This window comes from Papio anubis, chromosome 6, assembly GCF_008728515.1.
Source record: "Papio anubis isolate 15944 chromosome 6, Panubis1.0, whole genome shotgun sequence".
Taxonomy (NCBI): Eukaryota; Metazoa; Chordata; class Mammalia; order Primates; family Cercopithecidae; genus Papio; species Papio anubis.
Window position 1 is genome coordinate 126509630 of NC_044981.1, and position 27082 is coordinate 126536711.

The 27082-nt window shown below is 38.9% G+C and overlaps 2 protein-coding genes across 10 annotated transcripts in view; both read left to right on the top strand.

Annotated features, from left to right (window-relative positions):
- The window catches only part of BCLAF1 (BCL2 associated transcription factor 1), a 31467-nt gene extending 28778 nt beyond the window's left edge, over positions 1–2689 (top strand). For 3 of the 7 annotated variants that reach the window (XR_646440.4, XM_009206030.4, XM_009206031.3), the window contains one exon: positions 148–2689. Coding sequence is in view for 5 of the 7 variants with exons in the window: in XM_009206030.4 (XP_009204294.1) it covers positions 148–153 (6 nt within the window). In the remaining 2 variants the exon portion in view is untranslated. The remainder of the gene's footprint in view (positions 1–147) is intronic. The other 4 variants (XM_003898132.5, XM_009206029.4, XR_646439.3 and 1 more) reach the window with 3 other exon arrangements.
- On the top strand, positions 170–26615 carry MTFR2 (mitochondrial fission regulator 2). Of its 3 annotated transcripts, none has more exons than XM_003898134.5 (9): positions 170–232; positions 6252–7630; positions 8260–8376; positions 12558–12662; positions 14460–14572; positions 15670–15902; positions 17539–17896; positions 23853–24027; positions 26256–26615. In XM_003898134.5, the coding sequence occupies exons 3-9, from the start codon at positions 8314–8316 to the stop codon at positions 26367–26369; spliced, it is 1161 nt and encodes a 386-aa protein (XP_003898183.1). In that variant the 5' UTR covers positions 170–232; positions 6252–7630; positions 8260–8313; the 3' UTR covers positions 26370–26615. The 3 variants fall into 3 exon arrangements, with proteins under 3 accessions (XP_003898183.1, XP_003898182.1, XP_009204299.1); XM_003898133.5 differs by having other exon boundaries at positions 6252–7343; XM_009206035.4 differs by lacking the exons at positions 170–232; positions 6252–7630 and adding an exon at positions 10244–10407 and having other exon boundaries at positions 7650–8376.
- Positions 26616–27082: the final 467 nt, after the last annotated feature.

Below are 27082 nucleotides of genomic sequence, written 5' to 3' on the forward strand. Positions count from 1 at the left end.
TTTCACCTTGTGATTCTGACAGATTTTTTTTGATACAGGTTTGGTGGGTGAATTAGTTATTTCATTTTTAGGAACAATTATTAATATGGTTCCTTTTCACTCTCCACATCTTGTGTTAATCTTTAATTTTTTTTCTCTCTCTTTTAGGAATAATAAATAATGAAGTAAGATTACAGCAGAGCAGAACTTGCACCCACCATTTTTTACCTGATTTTTGTTTTCAAATAAGAATGTAAGCATTTTACTTAAATTTTACTGTTTGCAAGTAGTCTATAGAAATTTTGTTTTAAGTTTTCAAATATCTTGAGAAATAGTAGACTGTATGTTGAAAATTGTACTGAAATAAAGTAGAAAATTGTTACGTACCATATTTGTAACTATCAACTTTTAAAAAAAACTTTTAACGTTTTTGTTACATGCATTGTAATTCTGCTTTGTCTATAAGATACGGTCAAGTACAGCTCTGTGAAAGTTCTGATTCTCTTCCTTCCCTGTTTGTCAATGTTTTATTCTGAAGTAAACGTTAGCTCTACATATAAATCCTGGAACAGAAATTGTTTATAGAGATTACACTAATTATTTTAACTGTATACATCTGTTTAATTTGAACACACTACATTGTAGGGTGACTAATTTTTGAAGTATACCACAGACAAAAGGTTGTTACTTTGGTAAACTAAGCTAGTTTAACACTTGAGCAAATGCTTAAGAAGGAGTAAAAAAAAAAAAAAAAAAAAAGCTTTGCCAATAGCTAAAAAGTACAAGCTATTAAAAATTAGACTGAAAAGTTTTGAGAAAATGTTATTTTTACTGAAAGCAAGCAGTGGCCTATAAAGAACATTCTTAGGAGCCTTTTCTATTTGCGTTCAAAACCGAGTGTTCTCTTTCTATTCCTATTTGATAGTTTGAGTCATGGTCTTAGATATTAGCTATTTGTGAGAGGAAACTGGTTTGTAATAATACTGCAAATAGAAACCCCATTTCTACTGAACATCCTAGTTTTAAACAGAAGAAAAACTGTAATCCTGGGGTTGGTATGGAGGAGGTTTATCCTGCAGAATAAGTTGATACATTAGTACCTGATTTCATATCTTACATATTTATTTGAGCTGAACATTAGTTTGTAGTGTAACTATTAGTAAAAATAGAGAAACACAACATACTGTTCATTAATAGTATTTTAAGAAAATTGTTTTTCAAATGTCACCAATAAAAGTTTTGGCAGGAAGCTTGTTGCCGCATTGATCTAACTTGTTCCCCCCCCCCGACCTCCCCACTTTTCAGTTGCAGTTTGTAAAATGGCTTTTTCTTTTTTCTCTTAAGGGTTCTATTCTTCAGGTAGATAATTTTTCAAATGTGAATTATCTTTTGTGTCTATATATTGATAGCTCTTAAAGGAGTGAAAATCTAAAATATTAAATTTCAATGTTAAGTCTATCTGCTTTATGGGCATATATAAAAGTAGACACATTTCATTTGTTAATTTAGTTGTGTGTGTTAAAAGGAGCTAATGCTTATTCTGTTAATATAAACTTTTGAAGATCTTAAGTGTATTGCTCTTTCATCTTAAAACATTTTCGAGGATTTGCAATGCGTCTAGCACCTCGATTACAGCCAGGGACGTTGGTTAAGAGCTGTTGGAAACAAAACTAAAAGCAAACTCAACATATGTGATGTTTATGGCCCTCAGATCCTTAGTATTGTGTGATTTTTTTCCCCCCCTTAACATGTCTTTCTGAAATTGTCTATTAAAGCAGAGGAAATACCTGCCAAAGGAAGTATGTATTGCATTAATCAGGACATAACTGATATTTTCCTGTTCAGCGTGTGAAAGCAACATGGATGTGATCCCCAACACAGAATTTTCATGACCCTTTTATTGTATACAAATAAATACATAACAGTTACTTGGTTAGACATCAAATCTGTGTGCATGACTATGTGCTTATCCACTTAAGACAATAGATAAAAGGGGATTTGAGAAATTATTTAATAGGGAGTGGAAATAAAGCTACTTAATTCCTGTGGGCAGGTTATATTTTAAGTTCAAATGCACTGCTTTAACCTTTGGTTACTTTTATTCTATTAAACAAAATTGAGGAAAGAGTGTTATACCAGAATATAGTAGGCTAGGGTGATGGTAAGAACTCTGTAATAGAATGTCATTATGGATGTTATCTTTTTCAGATCAAGCATATAAAAAGTAGCCTGTATATTTTTTTAAAACACATCTTAACTCCACACTTTACGACATTATAAAAGTTGAATGGTTCCTCTTGGCAAGGATATTTGCTTACAAATGCTAGGAAATAACTCACTGATACCTGCGTTAACATATTTTGCCTAGAGAAGGGCAATAAAAACTGAACCAAAGGATATTTCCAGAAAGGATTAAGAAAGCTGTTTAAGAAGGCCATGACTCTTTAGGTGTGTATGTGTACCTTTCAGCATCCTAGGAATTTTTATATTAAAAGCAAAACGTTTTTCCAATTACAGTCTACTTCAAGGAATTACTATTCTTCCTTTTGTCACAGGTAAAATCAGTGTCGGGAATTATAATTTGAGAAAAATATTACCCAGTAAGTAACATTGAATGTAGATGGCTAAACGATTCTTACTCAGTGTGATGTATAATGCAACAGGGACCCTTGTAAATTGTCATACGCCAATAAAATGTCACAAGTAATAACCGCTGTTGTTTGTTTACCTGTGTCTGTTTCACACAACTTATTTCCATGGCCTATTTTAGAATACTAGCACATCTGTTAGGAAGATTACTGGTGTGGTAAGGCTTGATAAATGCTTTATAAAATCCCTCAAACCTCTCTGTACTGTTTTTGTGTTTTGTTTTGTTTTTGTTTTTGTTTCCCTTGTCTCCCCTGGGAAAGTGGGAAATTTTACAGTTGGTAAATCTAAGCCATTATTTTGAAATATAGGAATTCTGGATTTCTAGTTTGTCCTCTTTTTCTTATGTTAATCTGGGACCTTACACCCATAATAATATGGTGATTACTTCTCTTTCTAAAAATGCAGTAGCTAGTGAATAACTAAAAAGAATGGTCTTTTCATTCACTTTGAGTAAGATCTGGTATAATTCTTACCATGTGCCATTCTGTCACTTTTAACAAAGCATTTTCATAGAAGTTTGCTATGACAAACTGACACATTTTGACTCATGCAAATGGCAAATTAGTCCTTAAAAATTCTGTGAGAGAAATAAGAACACTGTGTGTACATATATATGCTTGTAAAGGGTTGTGTAAGATCATTGGTAGCTTAGTTATACTGGATAATTGTAATGATATATACAAATTTCTTATATAAGTATGCTGCATTATTAAGGACATTTATTAAACTTACTTTTTCTGGGTTTCAACTGGAATCCCTTTGGTGGGGATGTACCTATAATTTCCTTGTGGAATAATACACTGTCACATCCAGAAAGAGAAGTACAGAGGCCTTTCTCAGTTTACAAAGTTGAAGGGGAAGGCAAATGGAGAAATAAACTTGATTGTCATTGGGATTAATTTGGCTAGACTCAATCTCTTGAGCCTTAATATGAGAAAGTAATATCCATTATATGTTTGGAGTTCTCAAATAGTTGATACTATTGTTAAATCTGTTTCAAATTTTATTGGGGTAGATACTAAAAATTAGTACACTGTCCTAATGAAGTTTAAATGAACAAGTTTTACATTTCTTAGGATTCGGGAATATATGGAATCTAGTTGTATTTAATTGAGAGCCACAGAGATTGTTGATTTATGAGTTGGACTCCTATTGTTTTAGAAACAATTTTGTGACAGAGTCTTGCTCTGTCACCAGGCTCGAGTGTGGTGGCGCAATCTTGGCTCACTGCAAGCTCCACCTCCTGGGTTCAAGTGATTCTCCTGCCTCAGCCTCCCAAATAGCTGGGACTACAGGCGCCCGCCACCACGCCCCAGGCTAATTTTTTGTATTTTTAGTAGAGACAGGGTTTCACCAGGTTGGCCAGGATGGTCTGGATCTCTTGACCTTGTGATCCACCCACCTCAGCCTCCCAAAGTGCTGGGATTACAGGCGCGAGCCACCGCGCCTGGCCTATTACTCATTTTCAATGTTAAACTTTCCTCACATTATTTTAAATACCACTTTTATTCAAAATTTCCAAGCTTACAATTATACAAAGTTCTCTTGCCATTTTACTATTTGAATATTCCAAAAGATAAGCTATTGTTTAAAAGGAAGTAGAAAGGCAATACAGATTTCAGATGAAGCCCTGAAAGTAATTGGAAGAGCCGTAAAGAGTTTTCATGGTGCAGTCATATTTCAGGTTAGTGTTAAACATGTTCTAGCACTTCAGATCCAGCATTTCACAGGTATTGTCTATGGCTAAGTTTACAAAGTGAGAGGGGGTAGCAAAAATTAGTAAATAACATTGGTATGTGGAAGGAACAAGAATGGAAGTACTTTGTGAATGACAGATTTTCAAACATTTTTATCTAGATGGTGGTGACTCTGAAATTTACCTCTTAAACTTCTCTCCTGAACTCCATTTTTTTCTCTCCAACTCTTCCCTGGATAGTTCTGCTGGAACTTCAACACTCCAAACTGAATTCATCACCTGTACCCCATCCTACTGCAAACTGATGTTCTTTCCTTTATCCATTAAGCTAGTTGGACATCCCTATAAAGTGTATGTTCTGTCTTTTCCTCTCCACCGCTGCCCCCCCCAAAACCCCCACCCCCAATAATAGATGCTCATCACTATCCCCAACTGCTGCATTGGTCTCCTAGTTTGGACTCTACCCATAAATTTAATCTTTATATTGCCATCTCTGGGATGTTTTTCAAGTACAAAATTACAATCATTTTAAAACCAAAATTTACTCATTGATGTCTTCCTGTTGTCTGAACCTTAGCCATGATGAACTATAGGAACTCCCTATGAACTGTTTTTGGCCGCTTTGCCTTATGCTACTCCTTGTTCACTTAAAGTCTTACACCCTAGCAAAACATTTCCAATTCCTGTTTTTGTTCTGAGGCCACTGAATGCAGCACATATTAAACTAGTAATTCATTCCACTTATGTGTCTCCGCCAGAATAAAATATTAGCATTTAGTATTGTGCTTGGCACACATACTGTAGTTATGTAATAAATGGTCCTTGAGTGTATAAATGAAAGAATGGTAATTCCATATTTATAAAGGCTTGATTTAATTTTATGGCTGCTGCTGCTTGAAACATGTACAGTCTGAGTTGTGTTAAAAATGTGCTGGGATTACAGGCGTGAGCCACCGCTCCTGGCCAAGATAGGTTCTTGATTGCTGTGTTGAAATCCTTAAAGGGCATTCCCAGATAAGAGACACTTTCAAATCACATAGGATCAGGAGACTGGTATTTGATACTTCCTTGTCCGATCTCCTCATTTTAACATGTTACATGTTTAAAGGACAAATCAGTCAGTAGGTAAAAAATCTTAGGGACATAGGCTTACCAGCTCAATATAATGAGCTAATTCAATATAATGAGCTAATAATTGACAACTAGATACTTTTACATGCAGCTTGTGAATAGCAAGTTTTCTGCCTGGATCAAACTGGGGGAGGGGAACACAGGAAAAACCTCAGAAAGCAAGCCACCATATTTTTTAACACTACTCAGAGACAACAGAAAAGCTAGCTTTGTGGTGTCAGAAAAGCTTTCTTGGACCTTATCATTCTAAGAGTTCAGGAAAATCTAATTTCATGTAAAAATGAGCAATGGAAAAAATGTCCAATCACATAAAAGGATTTTGTCAAAATGGAATTATGAATGCTTTAGTAAACCGTGGAGGAAATACCTCTGAAGAATTTAGAAGAAAGTTGTCAGCAAAGCATTCATGGATGTAGTATTTGACCTGGGTCCTCCTTGTTATCTAAATCAGTTGGAATATTAAGCTATGCTAATAGTGCAGCTGGAACAGTAGTGGTTCCCTTCTTATTCTGCAGGAATGTTTTCATTCTGACTCTGCTGTTTGATAAGAGAGTGGGAAAGGGAGGGGGTTATAAAGCCGTGATTTATTCACAAGGGCATAGGGAAGGACAAGGAACTTGAGAAAATGGCGACTTACTCCATGTGGGGTTTCTGATCCATCATCATCCTTGTTCTGCACTTTCAACCATATCCAGCTCAGACTACTGGGCATATCACTGTAATTGCTATCAATTGTTTTGCTAGTTGCTTAGTCCCAAATCATTCTTTATCATCTTTTCTGTCATACCACATTTAGGTATTTATTCAACAAACGAACTGAATGCCTATTATATACCAGACACTCTTCTAAAGCACTGGGGAAAGATACAGCATGGATCAAAACAAATTCCTGTTCTCCTGGAGTGTACAATTTTGTTTGGTGGTAGGGGAAGCATATCTGAATATGACGGTAAGTGCTATAGAGAAAAGCAAATGAGGGTTAGAATGGAAAGAGATGCCCCACTGGCATGTAAGCTCCAGGAGACAAGGACCTGCCCTGCTGATTAAGGCATTTTTCGTGCTTAGAATGGTGTCTGCTACGTAGTAGATACCCATTATTGGTTGAATGAGTAAATGATGTAAATTAAAAACTTATATTTTCAAATTATGTCAGTAGCAGACACACATCTTAAATTGTTATATTTACTCCAGTGCACGTCTAGCTGAAGTTCAGAAGAGGAAGCTATTTCGTATGAAGCCAATAATCTCAAATCAGAAATGAAAACAGATACCACCTGTCATCACTTGCCGTCCTCGGCTAAGCCAGGAGTGTCCGACCCATATTCGGTAGCCTGGATACTTAGGTGTATTTAGTGAACTAACAAATGCATCCTAGCCACTGCAAAGCTTCAGAACCCTCGGGGGTAGTGCTTGGCTTCTGCTAGTCCCACAGGTATTTTAATATTAGCTGAATAAATGAAATAACCAAAAAATAAATCGCAACTGTGTCAGGTGACCTTGGGAAGGCGGATGCGCTTAGGGTCCGGCTGTAGTGAGCAACGCACTCCCTGCGAAGAGTTATATGGGGTACGAACTCTGGCCTGCGAGTCCAGCTCACGGCTTTGTACCTAAAACCTTGCCTTGCGCGAGCGCCGCCGCCCTAACGCGACCTGCCCTGCCCGTCATCTCCTATTGGCTGCCTCTCGGAAGACCCGCCTCTTGAGAAGGAAAAGCCGTCCCTTCCCGAATTGCCTGACGTCATGCAATGACCAATCAGAAGCAGCGATCTTCAGTTTTGCCCAGTGAGACTGGGTACGGGTCCTGGCCCGCGGAGTTTGATTTCGTCCTGGGATGCGGAAGTAGCTGTCCCGTCATGCGGAAGTAGCAGTCCAGTCCTAGGGACTAGAAGGTGGGTTGGTTGGGTGCGGGAGGAGGTGGGCGAGCTTCCCGTAACGTTACCCTGGCTGAACGGGAGGCTCCAGGGCTGGGCACTGGGTCGACCTCTTGTTCCTCGCTGAGGTCATCGTTACCGCCTGTGGCTGCAAGCCGAGGCGCGCGGGTGGAAACTGGGTCGAGGTCTGGGTAGACGTCTGAGCGATGTGGACAAGGAGTGGCGCAGTCTGGAATTTGATTGAGAATTCCTAACCCCTCCGCTTGATGTTCTGGTGATTCCCGGGGTCTCGGCTTCGGAGGAAGGTGAGCAAGGCTACCACGCTGTGTTTGGAGAGCACCAGGAAGCTTGTGGCCAAAGCGAGGGACGCGATCCGGCTCTGGTCACGGCCTGTTACTAGATGAGTGACCAAGTCACGTCACCTATCTGGAATTCATGCTCGTTATTTTAAAAGAGCGAGGAGGGATGGGCAGTACTTCGATATGTGTGTGAGAAGAGCTGTTCATTTTTTAAAAACTTTGAGTCCGGCCCTTGCCTGCTTTCAAGGGTCGGCTAAACTCACCCATCTGCTGAGTCTCAGCCCAAAGCTTTCAGGAAAGCGAGCTTCGCTGTGGCATGTAACTTGAAGCCTTGCCTAAGTAGATGTCCAGTTTGTTCTTGATTGGTCTCTGTTAACTAGGCCCCTTCATAAGCTCAGACATCCTATGAGGTTTTAATGTAATTTAACCAATAAATTGAAATTTTCTTTACAACCCTCTCTTTCCCCCAGACTTCCCCTTCCTTTCTTTTTCTTTGACTTCCTTCAAAATAGTGCTGGCTAGGAGAAATTAGTTGACGGTGTAGTGTGTATCAAGAGGACTTTTCCAGGTTATGTAGTACAATTTGTGTGGCATTTATTTGTCAAGAGTAACATTTTCTAAAATTTTCCCCAAAGGCACCAAGAAACTGATAATGTTCCTTTGAATTGGCTTCTGTATTTGCTTCATCAATGTCTCTCATACTGAATATCTTAAGAGAGATGCTGGAATATTTTGGCGTTCCTGTAGACCAGGTAAATATCTTTTAATGGATTGGAATGGATCTGTTGTATTTGTTCTTGGGTTTCATTTTGAAATGACTTGTATGTAGTCATTTGATTTAAGGCAAAATTGTTGCTTCTTTTTAGGTGGGACAAAGGTTGAGTTTGCAATAGTATAGCTTTGATGGTTTGAGTTAGAAGAGGGATGAGATTATTGAGAACATATTTACCTGATAGGACAAATGCCAACAGAAGATACAAAGGAAGCAAAATACAGACATGACCTTCACAGAATTACATTTATTGCACAGATACATTAAAACTTCTATTCAGGGTAATTTATAAACAAGTTCAATATTTAAACCTCAATAAATCCAGAATAAATCTAATGGAAAGAGGGTGATTTAGGCCTGAGAATTATAAACTGTATTAGTCTGTTCTCATGCTGCTAATAAAGACATACCCAAGACTGGGTAATTTATAAAGGAAAGAGGTTTAATTGACTCACAGTTCCACATGGCTGGGGAGGCCTCACAGTCATGGCTGAAGGCAAATGAGTAGCAAAGTCACATCTTACATAGTGGCAGACAAGAGAACTTGTGCAGGGGACTCCGTTTTATAAAACCATCACATCTCATGAGACTTATTCACTACCATGAGCATAGTATGGGGGAAGCTGCCCCCATGATTCAGTTATCTTCACCTGGCCCCACCCTTGACACGTGAGGATAATTACAATTCAAGGTGAGATTTGGGTGGGGACACAGCCAAACTCTATCATAAGCAAATCAAATTTTATCTACTTGTTGAACATCTACTGTATCTAAAGACAATATGCTTGTTTCTGCAGGTAATACAGAGGAGTAATACATGGTTCTTGTATTCATAATACTTAAAGTATGAAGAATAAGAAACAATAAAGATAACTGTAATATGAGATTGACTATAAGGAAAACAGGTGGGGTGAATTAGAAGAAAGTAGTCACGGATAATTTAATTTTTTTTTTAAAGCAAAAGTAAGTTGAAAAATGATGGTGCCATTATTATAAATGGGCATATTAGTATGAGAAAGTAGTTTGAATATGGAGATGAGGTGAGTCAGAGGTGATGTTAGAACATATAAGTAGAAATATCCTTCAGACAATTGGATATATATATATGGTTTTAGAATGTAGGAAAGAAAAAGATTCAGTTTGGGGAGTTAACTGCTTTGTTTTGATATTTGAAGCCATGGACCTTGATAATGGCAAATGTCATTAGATGTGATTGAAACATTTTACATTTCAGTAATCAAGAGACTGAAGATAACAGCTGAACAGTTGTTTATCACTATTGCATTATTGGTGCCCCTAAGAATTTCTGTAAGTGGAGAATGGGACTGTGTTGGAATAGTTTGAAGAATGTCAGGAAGGGAAGTGGGATCAGCAACCTTCTTTTGAAAAGTTTGCTTGTGAAAAGAAATTGAGAGAGGCCATCAACCTGAAGGGGCTGCAGGATGGAATTTTTATTTTTATTTTTAAAGTTAAAAGTAACTTCAGCATATTTGTCATCACTCTGGAAGAAACAGACAGGAAGAAATTTAAGATACACATGAGAGAGTGATTGAACAACACCTTTGAGAAGGTAGTTGGGCAAGGGATCTAATTAAATAAGTCTTGGAAAGGAGAGAGACTCTTCTGCCTTAAAGAACAGAATGAAAGTGAGAGAGAGTGAAAAGAGATTTTTTTTTTTTTCCCTAAGGTTGAGTCTTGCTCTGTTGCCCAGGCTGGAGTGCAGTGGTGCAATCTTGGCTCACTGCAGCCTCTGCTCCCAGGTTCAAGTGATTCACCTGCCCCAGCCTGCTGAGTAGCTGGGATTACAGGAGCCTGCCACCAATGCCCAACGATTTTTATATTTTTAGTAGAGATGGGGTTTTACCACGTTGGACAGACTGGTCTTGAATTCCTAACCTCAAGTGATCTACCTGCCTTGGCCTTCCGAAGTGCTGGGATTACAGGCGTGAGCCCCCGCGCCCGGCCTGAAAAGAGATTTTGAATGGAGCTAAGTAAGAGAAATTAAGTTGAGGTATGTCAAATTGAAGTTCTCGGTTTTCTCAGTAAGAGCAGAGACAAGGTCACTTGTAGGTAATGAAGTGGTGGGATTTGAGAAGGGATTTCAGAGATTGGAGACTGCTCTGGGCAATGTGGTATAGAATCTAACTTGTTATGAAGGGATTTCAGAATACCTGTGAGAACCCAGCTGAAGTCATCGTGGAGTCATAGTTTTTCTAAATATTGTCTTTTTTTTTTTTTTTTCCCTAGCTAAGAGTAATTAGGGTCGTGTATTCATTAGCAATGTGGGAGCACATAATATCAAAAGAATGAACCATTTTTGAGTGACGTTGAACATATTACTGAAATAATTAACCAGAAAATCCATGCTTGGTAGGAAAATTAGTGAAGTCGAAATGTGGATGCTAGACCAGGAATAGAGGGAAGATGAAATAACAAGAATGATGAAGATGGCCAGATGTGGTGGGTCACTCCTGTAATCCCAACACTTTGGGAGGCTGAGGCAGGCAGATCACTTGAGCTCAGGTTTTCAAGACCAGCTTGGGCAACATGTTGAAACCTCGGCTCTATAAAAAATACAAAAATTAACCAGGCATGGTCGTGTGCACCTGTGGTCCGAGCTACTTCAGAAGCTGAGGTAGGAGGACTGCTTGAGCCCAGGAGATGGAGGTTGCAGTGAACCCTGATCATGCCCCTGCACTCCAGCCTGGGTGACAGAGTGAAACCCCATCACAAAAAAAAAAAAAACAAAACACCTCAAAAAGCAAACAACAACAACAACGAAAGTGGTGAAGATGTCCAGGGGCAATGAAGGAATGAGAGGAAGGACAGGAGTTTATTAGGATAGAAACTGCCGAGCAAGATAGGAAGGTATCATTTAAATTAACTAAGAGCTAACCCAACTCTTGGGTGACTGTATATGCCATAGGTAGCCCTCATGGTAGCAAAGCCTCTATGCCTGTGGTTCTTAGCAGGGCTACGCAGATGAATGGTCTATAGAATATTTTAAATATAAATGCTCAGTCCTCCAAATATTCTACTAGTAATAGGTCTGGGATCTATATCCTCTAGGCTGTGAAATCCAGTATGATAGCCACTGGCCACATGTCACTTTTAAGTACTCAAAATATCTGAATTGAGATCTTCTGAAGGTGTAAACTATATAAGGGATTTTGAAGACTGAGTGTGAAAAAAATGTGAAATAATCTTAGCAATTTAAAAATATTATCTGTTGAGCATCACTCAAAACCTGAAATCTGAAATGCTCCAAAATCCCAAACTACTTGAGTGCCAGCATGACACCACAATGGGAAAATTTTACACCTAACCTCATACGATGGGTCACAATCAACACGCAGGTGCATAACCCACAGTTTACTTAGCCTGCTGTTGTTGGTTGTTGCTGTTGTTTAACAGCTGAGACAGGCTGTTTATTGGATGTTTTAACGAGGATGCTTATAGGATGCTACTTATATCTGTTGGGATATTAGGAAAAATGTCCAATTTATTATATCTTTTGGCTGGTGGGGGAGCGTGGTTCCTGTGGCAATGGTTTACACTAATTTGGGAAGCCTACACTAAAGGACGAAGTATTATTTGAGCTATAGTGGCACATTTTCACTTCTAATACCTTTTCAAGAGCTTACTGCCAGCAGATACATTTTGCTTTATGTCAATAACTCTTTGAATTGTCTAGGACCTGATTTATTTATTCCCTTTTTTATTTCTCCTTTAAAGGAAATTACATAAGTATACTCTGTATTACCTCGTTGCTTGATAAATTGAAATTGTCAATTTTTGGCTGGGCCAAAAAGATGAGATTTGTAGCTGGAGGAGGGGATGCAATTTTTTTGAACAAAGTTTCCTCCAGGGTATTTGAACATTATCAGAAACAGAACAAAATGAATTGTGCTTTTTAAAAGATCTTCCTGGAATGTATATATGTTTACTACCATCTTTTTTTTAGACAAATACTCATAAAGTTCTATTCTTGAAGAGAGGCTCTGCCATTCTATACTTCTTTTTAAAAATAAATGTATTTTACAGGACTCCCTGTATTTTAAAAAAAATGCCACCGCATCTTTTTTACATCTCCTTTTTTCATACTTATATAAATCTGCTTAATCAGAGTGCATTTTAATTCATACTTTATGTTTAAAATAGGTTTTGCTGATTTGGGAAAATAAAGACTATGGATCAACTAGGAGTATTGTTCGTATCATTGGGAAAATGCTTCCATTAGAACCTTGTCGAAGACCTAATTTTGAGGTAAGTCAGTCAACATAAATTGTTTAAGTACCAAGTACAAAATAATCCTAGGTACTCTTACAGATACAGGGTAGAACAACAAAGGAAGAAACATTTCCTGCAAGCCAAAAACCTTTAATTTACCCTTGGGAACAAGCCATTTCATATATGTTTTTGTGGTTTTGTTTTTTTAAATACAATCATGCATCATTTAATGATGGGGGGATACATTCTGAGAAATGCATTGTTCAGTGATTTTGTCATTGTGCAAACATCACAGAGTATACTGGCACAAACCTAGATGGTATATGGCCTACTGCGCACCCAGGCTATATGGTAGGACCTGTTGTTTCTAGTCTGCAAACCTGTACAGCATGTTACTGTACTGAATACTGTAGGCAGTTGTTACATAATGATAAGTGTTTGTGTATCTAAACATAGAAAAAGTACAGTAACAGTCTAATAAAAAGATAAAAAATGTTACCTCTGTATAGGGCACCTACCATGAATGGAAGACAGGAAGTTGCTCTAGGTGAGTCAGTGAGTGGTGAGTGAATTTAAAGGCCTAGGACATTACTGTACACTACTGTAGACTTTATAATCACTGTACACTTAGGCTACACTAAATTTATACAAAAACTCTTTCTTCAATAATACATTAACCTTAGCTTACTGTAACTTTTTTATAAATGTTTTTATTTTGTAAAAACTTTTTGACTCTTTTGTAGTAACACTTATCTTAAAACACATTGTACAGCTATCCAAATATTTTTTGTATCCTTATTCTATAAGCTTTTTATGATTTAAAAAATTTTTTAATTTTTTGTACTTTTAAAATTTTTTTTGTTAAAACTAAGACACAAGCACACATGTTAGCCTAGGCCTACCCAGGGCAGAATCATCAGTATCACTGTCTTCTACCTCCACATCTTGTCCTATTGGAAGACCTTCAGTGGCAATAACACGCATGGAGCTGTCACCTCCTACGATAACAATACCTTCTGGAATACCTGCTGAAGGATCTTCCTGAGGCTGCGTTATAGTTAACTTTTTATTTATTTTTATTTTTTTTTTAGATAAGGTCTTGCTGTCGCCCAGGCCAAAGTGCAGTGACATGATAATGGCTCACTGCAGCCTCAACCTCCTGGGCTCAAGTGATCCTCCCACCTCAGCCTCCTGAGTAGCTGGAACTACCTGGGAGGTGCATGCCACCACACCTGGCTAACTTTTTTTTTTCGTCTGATAGAGACAGGATCTTGCTATGTTGCCCTGGCTGGTCTTGAACTGCTGGCCTTAATTGAGCCTCCTGTCTTGGCCTCCCAAAGTGCTGGGATTACAGGAATGCACTACCATGCTCAGCCAACTTTTCTTTTAAAGTAGAAGGAATATACTCTAAAATAATAATAAAAAGTATAATATAGTAAATACTCATCATAGGAATATTTCAGTTTCATTGTAATCTTATGTGACCCCATGTATATGCAGTCCATCATCAACCTAAACGTTACGTGGTACATGTCTGTAATGACATTCACAGATGGGCAAGTGTGAACAATAACTGAAGAGCTTATTTAATTTTATTTTGCATTTTATGATAGATGAAATTAACCAGAGGAGAGAATATTGCTTAGTGCTTAGACTTCAGCATAACATTTTTCCCAGTGTTCTTTCTTGCTAACAGGTGCATGTGTTTCTATTGAATATTCTTTTTCTTTTTCTTTCTTTTAGATCATTAACTAATTTAATACCATGGGGCATGTGTCTTCTCCTGACTCCCTGCAGAGCTCTGACTTTTTTTTTTTTTTTTTTTTACTTTAGTTGATCCCGCTCTTGAACTCTGTAGACTCTGAAAATTGTGGATCTGTGGTTCCTTCTTTTGCTGATATTTTGTATGTGGCAAATGATGAAGAAGCCAGTTATCTCAGATTTCGGTAATTTTATATGCTTACCTTGGGAAGTGGGCTATAAACTGAATTCTTGCTTGTGTCGAAGCTTGTTCCGATTGATGGAGCTTTTTTTGTTTTGTTTATCTTCAAACTGTGCTGTGCCCTACTGTATCTTCCTAGTAAAGAAGCCTGGCGGGTTTTCATTTTTTTAGCCAGTTTTTTTTTTAAATGCATATTTAAACCTAACACCAGGCCTAGGAGGGAGTGGTTATCAAAGGGATATTAGAATCATATATTTAGCCAAAACTTACATAGTGTTTACTGTGCACCAGGCAATGATGTTAAATGTAATTCAAAATTTGGATGTGTTACTCCTAGAGAGTATTGTCTTATATGTTAGTATATTCAGATACAGGCTCTAAGCACAGTGTCAATTCTTTAAGTATTCTGGCTGATGTATCAAACTGGCACCAATTTTCAAATAGTTAAAAGAACATACATTTCACCCTAATGTAATCCTGAATGTAAGACTCTTTATTAACTTATATAGAACTTCTAAATAAATTAACTTACCTGCATTTAAAGTTAATAAGTAGAGCAATTGCAGAATAATTATTTTTGTTTTATAATCTAAAAGCAGGGTTTCTTTTGTTCATTCCCTGGTCACTGAATGGTCCTTTATTGGAGGCTACGTTCTGTTTATATTGGGAATACAAAGCTAAATAAGATGTTTTCCTTGTCCTCAGTGACTCTAGAAACAATCATGGGGGGTAGAGAGTAGTTTTTTTTTTGGAGACAAAGTTTCACTCTGTCAACCAGGCTGGAGTGCAATGGCACGATCTTGGCTCACCGCAACCTCTGCCTCCCAGGCTCAAGCGATTCTCCTGCCACAGCCTCCCAAGTAGCTGGGACTACAGGGCCACGCCATCACACCTAGCTAATTTTTAAAAATATTTTTAGTAGAGACAGGGTTTCGCCATTTTGACCAGGCTGGTCTCAAACTCCTATCCTCAGGTGATTCACTGCCTCAGCCTCCCAAAGTGTTGGGATTACAGGCGTGAGCCACCGTGCCTGGCCTGAGAGTAGCTTTTATTTTGTTTTATTGTCTTTTGATTTTCATTTCTTGTTTTTTTCACCCACAGAAATAGTATATGGAAAAATGAAGAAGAGAAGGTGGAAATTTTTCATCCTTTGCAACTAGTTCGGGATCCACTGTCACCTGCTGTAAGACAGAAAGAAACAGTGAAAAATGATATGCCTGTAAATGAAGCTGCAATTAAAAAAATAGCTGCCCTTGAAAATGAGCTGACTTTTCTTCGCTCTCAGATTGCAGCAATTGTGGAAATGCAGGAACTGAAAAACAGTGCAAATTCTAGTAAGTAACACCAGGAGTTTTGTTTCAGTTAGATGATACTCATGGTATAGCCTATACCAACCTGTACAGCATGATACTGTACTGAATATAGTACATACAGTAGCATACAGGAACATCTAATATTTAAGTGAGTACAATTCTGAATAAGTACCATGAAAACATTAAATGCACATAAAAGGATGTTGGATATACAAAATTATTATATCTGATGTTTATTCAAGATAAATTAAGACACATTTGTAGTGAGGGGATGGCTTTGATTTAAAGAAGAACTAGCTTTACTATACTAGAAGATTGTATTTTTGTATTAAAAAGTCTGTTGTCTTCTATGTAAGCTTTTCTTTTCTTTATTTTTTTTTTTGAGACGGAGTCTCCCTCTGTTGCTCAGGCTGGAGTGCAGTGGTGTGATCTCGGCTCACTGCAAGCTCTGCCTCCTGGGTTCACGCCGTTCTCCTGCCTCAGCCTCCTGAGTAGCTGGGACTACAGGCGCCCACCACCATGCCTGGCTAATTTTTTATATTTTTAGTGGAGACAGGGTTTCACCGTGTTAGCCAGGATGGTCTCGATCTGCTGACCTCGTGATCCACCTGCCTCGGCCTCCCAAAGTGCTGGGATTACAGGCATGAGCCACCGTGCCCGGCCCTCAGAAAGCTTTTCTAACTCTTCATGAAAGCATTGGAGATTAAAGAGGAAGAATGCATTGGTTTGAAAGAGGATATAGGTTTGAGGATATATGTTTATAGTTTTTAGTTATTGCTGCTACACTTCCAGCAAGTTGAGGTGAGTAATGTTTTCCTGATGATTGTTTTATAAATTTATAGAGATACAGCTTGCTTTAAACATATGCACACACACACACAACGTGTATGTATTTGTGTATGTGTGTATAAAATGTAAAGCAATCTAGGTACTGAATGCTTTTCACAACAGATTTGGCTGTAAAGGGCTGTGTGTAAATATAATTGCTAAAAATTGTTTAATATGTATACAAATGCATAAATACACATATAATTTAATATATTTATACAGTATATATTTATAACATAATTTACATATAAACACATTATATAATATACAATAACTTATATTTATACATAATAAGTAAAATGATATATAACTATACACAGTTTTCTTAAGCAATCATGTTTACCCACAGTCCTTTAAGAGCAAATCTGTTGTGGAAAAGTTAAATACTCAGTACCCATCTTAAGCTTTGCTTAGAAAATAATATGCTTATTTCTCCAATGTCATTATAGAGTGAATACATCAATTTGTATTTCTAACTACAAGTTGTTGATTATGTTTTAGCTTTTTAAAATAGAGGATGAAGTTCAGAGTGTATGTGAATTACTGAAAAAACACATTTTTTTGTTTGTTTGTTTAAATGCATTCTCCAACCCCCTCTGCTCTTGGGCCTACACTGAAAATTCCTAACTGGATTAAAAATGAATTCACAATTTGACCTGACTCTTAAATTACTAAGCAGATGGAATTGATTCTCTTTCCTTGCTACTATATCGCTACTTTTAGTAGCATTACAGAAATTGCTCCTGTTTTGGTTCTAATTAGTGTTATTAATATATATTACGTTAGAGATAATTGTGCATGATTTTGTAATCAACCACTTTGTTTGTAGGTTCCTTTGGCTTGAATGACAAGCCCATTAGTTTGGGCCAGTTGTCATCATCGCGGGCTGCCCGTCTGAGTGTGGAGCCAGATCAGTTTCCAAGTTCAGTGCTTTCTTCTCCTCCTCCTCCACCACCACTTCCTCCTCAGTTTTCATCTCTCCAGCCACTGTGTTTTCCTCCCGTACAACCAAGATCTAGTAATATTTGTGACTCAGATAATCCAGCTACTGAAATGAACAAACAGAACCTGGCTGCTAATAAGACCAATTATAGTCATCATTCAAAAAGCCAGAGAAACAAAGATATTCCAAACATGTTGGACGTTCTAAAGGATATGAATAAGGTTAAGCTTCGTGCAATTGAGCGGTATGTTGTTGTGATTTGAAAAGTGAACTGAAATTTTGTCAATTATATGTTTAGAAAAATTATTATGTTTATGAAAATTAACATATGTCTTTTTTCTTATTCTTTACCCCTGAATACCTATCCCAGAGATAATGACATTCAATTATTTTTGACTACTTCTTCTACTGTCTCTTATCACCATATTTTTGAAACAACATACTTATTTGCTATTTCTTGATATTTTAATTATATTGACTTCCAATTGTAGGATATTAGGAATATATTTTCTTAGATATTCTACACACACATATCTTGCTATGTTTTCCTGAAATAGTGAAACCACAATCTTTAGTTAAATGAGTATTCAAAATTAATATCCTTATTATAATGGTAAACATCCATAGTAAGCCATTTCTCATATTGTAACCCAGGCTGGAGGGCAGTGTTGAAATTATAGGTCACTGCAGCCTCGACCTTCTGGGCTCAAGTGATCCTCCCACCTCAGCTTTCTTAGTAGTTGGGACTATAGGCATGTGCCACCATGCCTGGCTAATTTTTGTATTTTTTGTAGAGATGAGGTTTCGCCATGTTGCCCAGGCTGGTCTCGAACTCCTGAGCTCAGGCGATCTGCCCATGTTGGCCTCCCAAAGTGCTGGGATTATAGGTGTGAGTCACTGTGCCTGGCCCCATTTCATATATTTTGACTACATTTTGTTTGTTGAATAATTTTTTTAGAGTTAATAATTGCCTCTCTGAGTTGCATTTGTGTGTGTGTGTGTGGTGAAAAAACATAATGAGCTCTGTTCTGCTAACAGATTTTTATGTGTGTAATACGGTATCATTAACCATAAGCATAATGTTGTACAACAAGTCTGTAGAGCTTTTTCATCTTGCATAACTGAAATTTTATACTCATTGAACAGTAATTGTTTCCCTCTCCCCTCATCCCCTGGCAACTGCCATTCTTCTTTCTACCTCTATAGTTTGATTGCCTTATTTTTTATTTTATCTTATTAAAAAAAAATAGAGACAGGATTTCACTGTGTTGCCCGGGCTGGTCTTGTACTCCTGGGCTCAAGCCATCCTCCTGCCTCGGTCTCTCAAAGTACTGGGATTACAGGCGAGAGCCACTGTGCCCGGCCTAGTTTGATTACTTTAGATACCTCATATAAGTGAATCATGCAGCATTTATCTTTTTGTGACTGACTTATTTCACTTAGCATACTGTATATTCTATTATATGTATATATCCTGTTTCTTAATCCATTCATCTGTTGGTAGACATTTAGTTTGCTTCCATGTCTTGTCTATTGTGAATAGCGCTGCAATGAATGTGGGTGTGCAGATATGTCTTTGAGATACTGATTTCACTTCTTTTGGATAAGTACCCAGAAGTGGGATTGCTGGATCATAGGGTAGTTCTATTTCTAATTTTTGGATGAACCTCCATTTAGTTCTTGGTGGTTCTCCTTGAGGATCCCTCTGTGCCCGAAGGATTTTCTTCGCTTACCTCTTGAGCATTCTTGCCCCCTTTTTTTCTGTGCTGCATCACTGATTTCCTAAATATCGTATCTTCCTGTAGCTTCTGGAGAAACATAAAAGGTAGATTAGTTTAATACTTTGCATGTCCAAAAATGTTCTTTTATTCTTTTTTTTGAGATGGAGTCTGGCTCTGTCGCCTAGGCTGGAGTGCAGTGGCATGATCTTGGCTCACTGCAACTTCTGCCTCCCAGGTGTTGGTTCAAGCAATTCTCTTGCCTCAGCCTCCCAAGTAGCTGGGATTACAGGCACGTGCCACCATGCCCAGCTACTTTTTGTAGTTTTAGTAGAGACGGGGTTTCACCATGTTGGCCAGGCTGGTCATGAACTCCTGACCTTACGATCCGCTGGCCTCAGCCTCCCAAAGTGCTGGGATTACAGGTGTGAGCCACTGTGCCTGGCCCACATTTTTAATTTTTAACAGCTGTTGCTTTTTCTTCAAGTGCTTCTTTTTAAAATCTTTTTGGTTTTATTGGTCTTATCCCACTGACAGTATTAAACGTATAGGTTTGTTTTAAGTTTTTCTGTCTTCTTGAATTACTCTATTTTTTGTGAGTTTCTTTTTTCCTTTTAGCTTTGATCTCTGTCTTTAGTTTTGTAGCCTTGTGTAAGCATCTGGTGATTCTTATTTAAAAATGAGACAAGGAAAAGCTGATTGCATGTTCTTTGTGTGAGGGGGGCTTATCAACTTGGGGGCTTCACAATTTAGTGTTTAGGGAGAGGACCATTTTGTTGGCCACATCCCAGAGCTGTATGTCTTTTCTTTTGGGCTACAGGATTTTCCTTAGAAAGTTCTTCAGTCGCCCTCATGGTCAGGAGGGGTGGGGATTACACAGTGGGTGCAAGCCAGGTCATTGGAGAGCTGAGTGGGGAAAGACGAGCAAGAGAGAAGTGTCTATTCAGCACAGACTTTTCACTCATGCCCCACGCTCTCACTTTCATCATCTTTCCAGCTTCCAGCATCTGGTTGCAATTCTTATCTCCTGTCCCCCTTCTAATCTCTTTGTCCTTGTGGATATATAGACCTTTTTCATTTCTTTACTGTCATTTTAGTAGGATTTCACAAGGGATTTGCCATGTTTACCTGGAAATCCCTTAGTGAGGATTTTGGTGAGAAAATAGATGTATTTTCTGTATAGTAATAGTCCTAGGACAGATAAGTCAGTTCTGTTTTTAATGAGGTTGTGAGTTTGTTCCTTGCAGTGATGCAGAAGGGCTCATTTTAAGTGAAATCCTTGTGAAGAGGAAAGAGAAGGGAAACCAGTAACCAAAGGAAGAGCCTGAGGCAGCTTGTTGAGAAAAATCCCATGGCTGTAGGTGCATGCCTGGCCCCAGCTAGATCTTGTACTTATGTCATCAGGCTTAGTATCAAACAGCAACTCTGTGACTGTTACTATCACTGGAAAAACAACTAAAAGGCCAGTAGACGCTGCCTCCTGTCCGCCTGCTCTCTCCTGAATTGCCTGTACAGCTAACTTTGTTTTGTACCTTGCTGAGCAATCAGATGAGCTCTCTTACCTCTTTACACCTACAGATTCCCCATGCAGATTCTCTGCCTTCTGTCTTGCTGTTGTGAGCGAAGTGTCATCATTCATGGCCAGGCTCTTCCTTTGGTTACTGGTTTCCTTTCTCTTTCCTTTTCACAAGGATTTCACTTAAAATGAGCCCTTCTGCATCACTGAATCTTCCTTCTTTACCTCATCCTTCTCCTCATACCTAAGTACTTCCCATCTTCAGAACACATGTACTCTCAGCCGTTGTTCTGTTCTGCTCCCCTTTCTGATAGGAATTCTTGAAGTCGTCTATAATTTGTTTCTATTAATGCTGCCTTCTACCCACAGTGACTCCATTGGAAACTGCTTCACTAGTGACTCTCCATGTGGCTAAATCCAGTGGTCTCTTTGCGTTGCTCGTCTTACTTGACTTCTTGGAAGCATTTGATACAGCCCATGGTGGTCCCCATCTCCTCCTTGGACACTTTCTTTTTTTTTTTTTTTGAGACAGAGTCTCGCCCTGTTGCCAGGCTGGAGTGCAGTGGCACGATCTCGGCTCACTGCAACCTCTGCCTCCTGGATTCAAGTGATTCTCCTGCTTCAGCCTCCCAAGTAGCTGGGACTACAGGTGTGTGCCACCATGCCAGGCTAATTTTTGTATTTTTAGTAGAGACGGGGTTTCACCATATTGGCCAGGGTGGTCTCATCTCTTGACCTTGTGATCCACCTGCCTCGGCCTCCCAAAGTGCTGGGATTACAGGTGTGAGCCACTGCGCCCACCCTGGAGCACTTTCTTTACTTGGTTTCTGAGAAAGCATACCCCCAGGTTTCCTCTGACCTCATCGGCTATTCCTTCTTATTCCTTTAACTCTTCCCCCTGGGCCTGGTCTTTAAATGTTGAAGTACCTGGTTCAGACCTCAGTCCCCTCTCTTCTCTGTCCATGCTGTTTCCTTTGGTGAGCTCACCTAGTCCTGTGGCTCTAAATACTAGCTGTATGCTTATGACTCAAATGTTTATTTTTCTAGCCCTGATCTCTCCTCTGAGCCCGGGTGCATACACCCAAATTCCTACTTGACATCTTTATTTGCCTGTCTCACAGGTATCTCGTTTCACAGGTCCAAAATAAGACTTTTCCTTCCTACCTGTTCTTTTCCGCCACCTTGAAAACCTGTTCTTTCCCATGTCTTTTGCATCTTAGCAAATGGCAACACGATCACCCGGTTGCTTAAGATCTAGGAATCAGGCCAGGTGTGGTGGCTCACACCAGTAATCCCAGCACTTTGGGAGGCCGAGGTGGGCAGATCAATTGAGGTCAGGAGTTCAAGACCAGCCTGGCCAACATGGTGAAACCCTGTGTCTACTAAAAATACAAAACTTACCCGGGCATGGTGGCGCACACCTGTAATCCCAGCTACTAGGAGGCTGAGGCAGGGGAATTGCTTGAGCCCAGGAGGCGGAGGTTGCAGTGACCCACTGCACTCCAGCCTTGGTAACAAAGCGAGACTCCGTCTCAAAAAAACAAAAACAAATATCTAGGAATCATCATTCGTCTTTATTTTCCGTTCTATCTCCCACACTTCCCATCAGCACATAGCTCAATTCTGTGGACCCTCTTGACCTCCACTGCCACCTCCCCAGGCCAAGCCCATTCTTATCTAGCTTGAACTTCCACAGCAGCCTCCTCAGTGGTCTGTTTTCATTCTTGCCTCGTTATGTTTTCTGCAGATAGTGACCAGAAGTCAGATCAGGCCATTCTGCTGCTTCAGACTCTTCTGTGGGTTTCCATTGTGCTTTGAATCAGTTCCAGAGCCCTTGCTGTGTCCGTAGGTCCCTCCAGGAGCCAGCCCTTGCTTCTCTCGCTGAACTCCTCTCCTACGTCCCGTGTTTGTCCACTGAGCTCCAGCTGCAGTTGGTTTCCTTTTTCCATTTCTCACACATGCCAGGCTCCTTCCTGATGCACCCCCAGATGTTTACACTAAAACTGACCCCTTGTCATTTTCTTAAAGAGGATGTTGCTTCCTTAAAGTGGCTTTGTTTCTGATCATGTCTCATCTAAAGTGCTTCTGTCCCTAGTCGCTACTACATCTCCCTAATTTTTATTTTTTAATTTAGTTTTTTTTTTTTTTTTTTTTGAGACAAGGTCTTGCTCTGTCACCCAGGCTGGAGTGTAGTGGTGCCACGACTCACAGCAGGCTTGATCTCCTTGGCTCAAGTGATCCTCCTGCCTGAACCTCCCAAGTAGTTGCCTGGCTAATTTTTAATTTTTTTGTAGAGACGGGGTCTCGCTATGTTACCCAGGCTGCTCTCGAACTCCTGAGCTCAAGCAGTCCTCCCACCTTGGCCTCCTAAAGTGCTGGGATTACAGACACGAGCTACCATGCCCAGCCTCTGTTTTGTTTTATTCACAGCACTTATTACCATCCAAATGATCTTACTCACTAGTATATTGATGATAATCTTGCTGTAAGAATAGGAAGCAGAATACTCCCAAAGCATAAAATGGAGCTGGATGTAGTAGTGGGCATTCAATGAAGATTGAATGAATGAATGCCCAAACCGATGAACAATTTGCCTAATTTTTTTTTTTTTTTTTGCATGAACTCTAGTCCTTTTAAAAGTTCTTATTTGAATTTTCCTACCCATTAGGAAATTAGAAAATTACAATAATAAAGATCTTCAGCATAGTGACATCTGACAAATCTCAGGTCCTAACAGGGTTATGGCAGAGTCCCAAGTCAGATTGGTTCTTGGTTTTTCTGATTCTTCATTCATTGTGCTTTCCTTATTTCATTGCAAAAATTTCTTGAAGGTTAGATTATTTTCAGTCTCTTGAAGACTAATTAAATTGTAAGATATTATGCTTGTATTCCTACTATGTTTGTCAACAAGGAGCTAAAATTACATCCAAGTTTTAATAAATTCAATTTTTTTTTTAAAAAAATAGGTCACCTGGCGGTAGACCCATTCATAAGAGGAAAAGACAGAATTCACATTGGGATCCAGTTTCTTTAATATCTCATGCACTTAAGCAGAAATTTGCATTTCAAGAAGATGATTCTTTTGAGAAAGAGAATAGATCTTGGGAATCTTCCCCATTTTCTAGTCCAGAAACTTCAAGGGTAAGCTACACTAATGGAATATTAATTTTTCAGTTTTTCTCAGATGTATTGTTTATGTTACAGTTTTGTGTTCAAGTTCTCTTGAAGTAATTGTGCAGAATGGGCTATATAATTGTTTATTGATGCTGCTAATGTTTCTGGGGTTTTTTTTTGTTGTTAATTTTATATGCTCATTTTCACTTTTAGCCTATTATGAGGTCTTTTGAAATAAAATACTTAATTTTAAAAATATTTGTGCATATGTTTATAATGACTTATCTTAGGTGCCAATTTGATGTTGCCATCTGCAGTATGAACTGGGTGTCTGACAGTTTGAGAGGGCCGGGGAAGAATGGTGCAATAGATTCCCCTTAACCATATGGAATGTGAATACGCCAAGATTTTTCTCTGTCAAATATACAGACTTTGGATATTTTGTTGAATCTAATGTTAACTCTGCATGTAAAAAAGCAAATGGGATTATAGTTATCTTTAGTGACAGCACTTACTGGATGCCTAGGATGATAAACACTGGATTTTAAGCATTTGAGCCTTAAGACCACTATTTACTTGAAGTCTCTTTTCTTAAATTTAGAAGTAATTCTAATTTTGGGGTGGTTTTCACATGTCTTAATTTAGTTGAGGTAGTATTAACACATAAAAATAAGCCCTGGGCAGGAGTGTGGAAGAGGAACAGCATCTACAGTCAGCTAGATAGCACTGAGGAAGGACAGATGTCAGCAGAGGAAGAGACTGGAAAGCTCAGATGCATTGAGTCCTCAAAGAGTGTAACAGGGCCGGGCATGGTCATCCCAGCACTTTGGGAGGCTGAGGTGGGCAGATCACTAGGTCAGGAGTTCGAGACCAGTCTGACCAACATGGTGAAACCTCATCTCTACTAAAAATACAAAAATTAGCCAGGCGTGGTGGTGTGTGCCTGTAATTCCAGCTACTCAGGAGGCTGAGGCAGGAGGATTGCTTGAACCTGGGAGGCAGAGGTTGCAGTGGGCCAAGATTGTGCCATTGGACTCCAGCCTGGTGACAGGGCGAGACTCCATCTCAAAAAATAAAAATAAAAAAATGTAACAGAGTGGAGGGACTTGTCACACACATACATTCCCACTCCAGTGCTAGCAACCTCTTAGCTCACCATTGTGTGTGTGTACTTTAATATCTGATGTTTAGCATGTTGACTTAGAAAATTATATTCTTTTAACTATTTAAGAAGACAAGGCCGGGCGCGGTGGCTCAAGCCTGTAATCCCAGCACTTTGGGAGGCTGAGGCGGGTGGATCATGAGGTCAGGAGATCAAGACCATCCTGGCTAACACAGTGAAACCCCATCTCTACTAAAAATACAAAAGAAATTAGCCGGGCGTGGTGGTGGGTGCCTGTAGTCCCAGCTACTTGGGAGGCTGAGGCAGGAGAATGGCGTGAACCCTGGAGTTGGAGCTTGTAGTGAGCTGAGATCGCGCCACTGCCCTCGAGCCTGGGTGACACAGCGAGACTCCATCTCAAAAAAAAAAAAAGGAAGACAAGAAGTTTGCTTTAGAACTATTACCATAAAAATGCAAATGTGTCTAAAATAAATGTTTAATTTTATCATTTGTAGAGCAATTTGTAACTTGCAGAGTACCTTTTTTACTCATCTCACTAGATCTTTATAGCGGTAACCTCCTTCCCCCGAAAAATATGAGGAAAATGAGCCCTGTAGTGCCTATAATCCCCTATATAAGGGGCAGAGCAGAGACTAGAACTTGGTTTCTTAAAATTTCAGGATGTTTGAAAACCTGCAGTTATCTGAGAAGTTCCCGTAGGCGGGACACACCGTTTCCCAGTGATAGTGGATAAGCGAAGTGTTACTAGCTTGTCATTTACTGCTTGCTGTTAGTTCAGTGTCTCTCGCACTTTCTTTCCAACCAACTACAAGTTTTTTAGAGAATCATCTTTTTTTTTTTTTTTTTACGTAATTTTTAGCACTTAATTTCAGGCTGGGCACACAGGGACTCAAATTTTAGTTGCCTAAGAGCTCAGTCTGTGCCGCTGAGAGTGTCTCGTTCACGTTTGTCCTTGGCTCTGAGTGTAGTACCTGATACACAGCCAAATAACGATGTATTATAGTAATACATACAGTAAGTAAATATTGTGTGTTAAACCTCAGAGGGTCATCGGCCCTTTGTCTTGCCATTTTTTTTTTTTTTTTTTTTAACATTAGAATAATTTGTATGTTAAATATTTGCTTTATTTCAGTTTGGACATCACATTTCACAGTCAGAAGGACAGCGAACTAAAGAAGAAATGGTCAACACAAAAGCTGTTGACCAAGGTATCAGCAATACAAGCCTTCTAAACTCAAGGATTTAAACTCAAGTTTAAGGTTGAGCCTTAAACTTCTAAAACTTCTTCCTGGATGATAAATTATTCTTAGAAACTGATTTGGACTGTTAAAGGCTAAAAGTAGATATATTTAAAGACTTTTCTTGACACATTTTGCCTACACTTGCTATGTAAATATCTATGCCTGTCATTTTTGTTTCCTTTGTTCCTTTCTACATTTACACTCTGTTCTTCTGTACATAGAGCTTAAAATAAACATTCCTTTTGAACTTGCTTGTGTTTTGTAGCAATTCAAATTCATGTTTTCTCACCACATAGTCTGACCTTTTTGTTTGTTTGTTTTTTGTGAGGAATTTCATAGGTAGTTTCTTGGATAATAGAAATGAAACATAAGTTTGCAACAGATATTTTGTCCCTCTTCACCCACATACTAATGTGATACGGAAATTTACATGTTTCCCTGGACCCTTCAGACTGTGTGCAGCAGCCAAGGAGCTCAGGTCACCATTGCGATGGACTCAGCCCCACCCATTTTGCCAAGCTCTTCACTTTCAACAAAGCCCAGGTTTCCTACAGTTTTCTTGTTGTGGCAGAGAGTTGCTTGCCTGGCCCCACCTCCATTCTCAACCCTTTCTCCTGGCCATATTCCAGTTAGGAGTGGCTGTGGGGCAGTTATGACCATGAAGAAAAGGGTTAGAATCACAGAGATGACATTGCTGAGCTGTTGAACCAACATCAAC